Source organism: Rosa rugosa, chromosome 2 (assembly GCF_958449725.1).
Source record: "Rosa rugosa chromosome 2, drRosRugo1.1, whole genome shotgun sequence".
NCBI lineage: Eukaryota > Viridiplantae > Streptophyta > Magnoliopsida > Rosales > Rosaceae > Rosa > Rosa rugosa.
In genome coordinates, this window is record NC_084821.1 from 15,257,598 (window position 1) to 15,262,582 (window position 4,985).

The window sequence follows — 4,985 nt, forward strand, 5'->3', positions numbered from 1 at the left end:
GACAACTTGTCTATACTGAGCATCTTTCATACTTTTAGGGGAGCGGGAAATGGTTCGAAAATATCTGAAGGGGAAAAAAATTATTTTATGCGAACTATTCAAAATTTTAAACCTTCTCTAGTTTTACTAGCAATAGTGTATATCCATTTCAAGTACATGGAGATTCTTTAGTTCTTACGCAGTTATGTTTCTCCAATTTGGGTACTCAAGGAATGCCATTCTCATTAGAATTAGAAATGCCTCTCTTTGACTAGAAAGCCTTCTGTTGCCAACATTCTTTGCTTTTGCAAATGACACCACTTTGGAAAAAAAAAAAAAAAATCTAACTCAAGTGTAATAGGATCATGACCAACTTTAATTCTCATTCTCATACTTGATTGCAGCGTTGAAAGCTGAAAATATTTATATGCTAAGCCTTCATTTTAAAATTAAAATAAAATAAAAAGGCGCTAAAATAACACTATTCATGAGGATTGCACTTTAAGTTCACTTCAAATTCAACAAACGTACTTTAAATTTGTTCACCGTCAAATCTTACAATAGCACAATCCAAAATATGACGTACTCGTGAGTAGTATAGACGGTTTTATTTAGGGTAATTACTGACTAAAACTTCAAATATAGAGATAAAAACAAAAAACAAAAACACTCCACCGACAAAATTCTCCCTTTAAATCCAGAAAAAACTCTCCCATGAACTCAGCAGAAACTCTCCTCACTAGTCAATAATCGGTCTCCATCAAACTGAGATCTTTATACTGTCCCTAGTTCCCTACTCTAGTCTCTCATGCATCATTACTCATTAGGATCATCTGACATAAATGGAGAAAAAGACCACCCAATACGGGCCACAACCGTTTGGTACTGGGTACTTGTCCAAGACATTGAAAAGGCCGGGCCAACTGAAACCGGGTCCCCTACAGTAAAGTGGGTCTCCCCAAATTACTTGGGCTTTTCACACACTCACTGACTCACACTCACAAGCCATGGCAAATACTTAGGTGGGGGTTTCCCCACCACGTGGCCTTACGGCCACCCAATCAAAACTGCCTAAATTTTCCATCTCTGCCGAAAATGCCCCTGCTTCCTAAAGTGAAATACCCAAAACACCCCCCTACTGTGGGGTGATTGGCCCTCCCCACCACGTGTCCCTACGGGTGCCCCACGCAAGATCTTCTCCACAAGCCATACGTAAGTAGTATGCTTTGAATCTCATCTTGTCAGGTAATGTTTCAGTCTGACCCACCCGACTGTTCTTGTGGATGATCCACCTGACTTGTCCTGAACCGGCCTTTGATTTTGTGGTCATATCATCAACAAAGACGGTCACATGAACTCCATTTGGTGACAATGGACTTTTCATTTGTTTGTTTTCTTATCCCATTTTTATGCAAAAGCCAAAAGCTACAGAAAATATCAATGAAAAATTGACAGCCCAAAAATAATAAACTTTATATTACATCTCACACAGAAAGAGAAGACCTTGGTAGGGATCAAAAGCTCAGTCCTTCCAAGTCTTTATAAGGGTTTTGTGACTCTCTGTCCAGATACAGAGATAGAGCAGCAGCCATTTAAGAATGTTGAATTTTACTTTAAACAAGAAAAAGAACTTTTTTTTCTTTTTTCTCTTCCTTCCCAATTCAGATATCTAACAGACTCAAATCACCAAAGAATGAGATTCTTGAATCTCGAATATAACAGCATAACCAGCACATCTAACCTTAAACCTAAACCTAAACCCAACCCCTGCAACTCAATTTTTTGCTTATTTCCAAAACCTACATTTGCAAAACTACACAACAGATGGATATTTTTTTTTTTTTTCTTTCTTTCTGTATATACCAAATGGGTGAGGCACCAACAGCAGCCTTAAATTTGTTACTCTTTCACAGTTACGTGAAAGCAAATCCCCGGCCGCACATGGGAATCTTTTGATTGCCAAATGCCACCGAGCATCAAGGCTTGTCAGCCCACTCATTCTCTGCAACAATCCTTCCTGAGCCACGACCACCCATTTTTCCAAACGAATTCATTGCCGACAAGCTCTTGAAGCTGCTGCTACCCTCGCTGAAGTTTCGGGACTTTCTTGCCTTTCTTAGCTTGGAGGAGATGTTGTCACCAGTGTCAAGATCAGCATCATCATGACTTTTGATCTTTGCCACCACCAGACGGGCTATGGTGCTTCGACAGAAAGGGCAAACTGGCGGGGTTAGGCATAGTGTATTAGGGTTAGGCTTGTTGTGGCAGCAGAGGGCTAGAGTGCATTGCGCACACATTTGGTGGCCACAATTCTGGACCTCAATTGTGCACACCTGCTCAAAGCATATGCAGCATAAATCCGAATCACTTGCCTGCAATTAACAAATGTCACAATGAATACTTTGGTCCCATGCATTAAGTAATATGATCAATGTGTTTATACAATTCACATGACTTCTGAATACATAACTTTTTTGTGAATTTTCCGGTCTGGAAAACTGTAAGCAAAGCTATTGAGGTGCATCCTACTAGTAGGAGTAGTAACTAGAAATTGAAATGTGTAAAATATTTGAGAACAGAACTTAGAAATAGACAGGAAGGTAGGAAATTACCTCAGAAAGATTGTCATCCATCCCTATATCAGAATGCACATCAGAATGCGATGGAGATGCAAGAGAGTAACCGCTTCCTTTCAAGATGTTCTTCTCCCTCTCCTTGTTTGCCTCCGTTAAGGCCTGTTCTAACAAAGCTTTTGCCTCCTCATTAAGCTCACTAATAAACTTCAAAGGTGATGGCCACACCAGAGGCTCAGCTGATGACGGATTTAGCATAGCTGCACAAGCTCCATGTTTGTGTTTCAAAGCAACTATATATGGCATTCTCCTGCATATTTACAACAAAACAAAAACAAAAAACAATAGATAAAGATCAAACTTTAGAATAAAGTGTTTAAAATCAAGTTAAGAGATATGATCATTGGTTCAGGTTTTCTTGAATAAAAAAACAAAATATCTTAAAACAGAGTTAGACCCCCAATGAGGCCTTAATGTTTAACACTTGTTGGCCTTAGTGTTTGTCACTTAATGCAAATAGATTCAATTCTTGCTCTCTCCATCAAGAAACAAATTTTTTTTACAAAACTATGGTGGTTGGATAGATGAAACAAAAAGAATAGTACATGCACTAATTTAGAAATAAACAACACAAAGGGATCCGTGTGTGTTACAGAATTTGATTTTTGAATATAGAAGGAAATGGAATTATACCCTGATGCATCTCTTTGAGCGCGATCTGCACCCCATGCCAACAATCCTCGTATACAATCCAGAGATCCCCCTCTTGCCGCCAAATGCAGGGGAGTGCTTCCTGGGCAGCTGTAAACACCAATTTCTCAGTCTAAGAGTAAAATCGACACTACAGATCAATGATGATTAAGAACTTTTGAGTTTAATTCTTACCCATATCCGCCAGTTGAAGCACAAACAAGAGCTCCGTTGTCTAACAATATATGTACACATTCAGGCCTACTTCGCCTGGATGCTAAATGCAACGGGGTCGCTCCCCTACCATCTCTAATATTCACAAATCGCGCAAATCCCCTGATATTCAATTCAACATATCATGTCATCATTTACCAAATTAGTAAGATCAACCAAAGCAGGACCAAATCACTTCAGAGAGTTTATACTTACCATGAAACAGCTACATGACTTGATTGAGCAGCGGAAACAATGGCCTGGAGGCAATCGGCATGGCCATAGTAAGCAGCATAATGCAAACAGGTTCTTCCGTGAAGGGAATCGAACATTAATACCTGACACAATAGCCCACATTAGCCTCACACTCCATATCTTGGAAAAAAAAAAAAAAAATCAGAAATCCAAACCAAACCAAAAGCTATGATTTTTCACATACATTTGCTCCTACTTCAAGAAGCTTTCGCACGCATGAGATCTTGCCATGCATTGCAGCCAACATAAGCGGAGTCTGAAAAACCATCCAAAACCAACAAACCATGAGCAAATTACATCCAGCAAAAACTAAAGATCAAACATTTTCAAAGCAATAAACTTTCACATCACCTGCTTGTGACGATTCAACGCATCAGGATTTACAGATCGTTCCAACAGCAGAGAAAGAATCTGCAAATCAAGCCCAAAATCATTAGACCAAAAAGAACACTGATTCCACAGCAAGAAACAAAAACCCATTTCTCCAAAATTCTTGAACGCAATCACCGAAAACAGAAGGAAGAACCCACCTCGATCTGGCCATTAGCGGCAGCAATATGAAGAGCAGAGTGACGATCATACACGGTGGTGTGACGCAAGATAGCCGAGTCTCTCTCTACCAAAGCCTCCACCGTCTCCAGGTCCCCAAGTTGCACGGCGCTGAAGAGCCCATGCTCGTCGCTCGCTCCGCAACTCAGTCCCTGACCCATCACTCAGACTCCGACTCACCGAGTCGCAGTGACACAGCAAAATGGGTTGGGCCACCTTAACGAGACGAAGAGGAAGAAGAAGAAGAAGAAGAAGAAGGTGGCTGGTTCCTCCATGGCGCTCTGAGAGCGAAGAGGGTCGACATTTATGTGCGTTTGAGACTTTGGACTCCTCTCAAGTCTAAAGAAGAAGAGAGGCCATTGGAGTTTGGAGCTGCCCAAATGGGAGCTGACCGTGTCAGTGTTACGGGCAGCTGTCAGATATTTATCGGGGCAGTTGGATTCCTGATGGGCCAACCCGAGCCTTGATTTTTCAAACCGGGTCTTCTGGATCAACCTCAGCCGTCGGATTAGTAATAGTGAAAAATCGTTAAAATGGGGGAATTAACGAGGTAATATTGCGTGTTTGACTGGCTGGGTTTATTTTGGGCAGAGCTGACAGTGACGGTTTGTAACACATCATCAATGCAAAGACTGCGTCGTTTTGCTGGCGCTGTAAAATTGAGGAGGCAAGCGTTTCTGGTCTCCTTGCCAAAAAAAAAAAAAAAAAAGCGTTTCTGGTCTGCTC

The 4,985-nt window shown here is 41.0% G+C and overlaps 1 protein-coding gene across 2 annotated transcripts; it reads right to left on the reverse strand.

Moving 5' to 3' along the window:
- Positions 1 to 1,416: 1,416 nt before the first annotated feature.
- Positions 1,417 to 4,643, reverse strand: LOC133731892 (putative E3 ubiquitin-protein ligase XBAT31). Of its 2 annotated transcripts, none has more exons than XM_062159335.1 (8): positions 4,241 to 4,643; positions 4,062 to 4,121; positions 3,895 to 3,966; positions 3,672 to 3,793; positions 3,438 to 3,578; positions 3,246 to 3,353; positions 2,592 to 2,862; positions 1,417 to 2,351 (listed from the first exon to the last, which is right to left on the reverse strand). In XM_062159335.1, exons 1-8 carry the CDS (start codon positions 4,418 to 4,420, stop codon positions 1,956 to 1,958), a joined length of 1,350 nt encoding a protein of 449 aa, XP_062015319.1. In that variant the 5' UTR covers positions 4,421 to 4,643; the 3' UTR covers positions 1,417 to 1,955. The 2 variants fall into 2 exon arrangements, with proteins under 2 accessions (XP_062015319.1, XP_062015320.1); XM_062159336.1 differs by having other exon boundaries at positions 4,062 to 4,140; positions 4,172 to 4,290.
- Between the last annotated feature and the right edge of the window lie 342 nt (positions 4,644 to 4,985).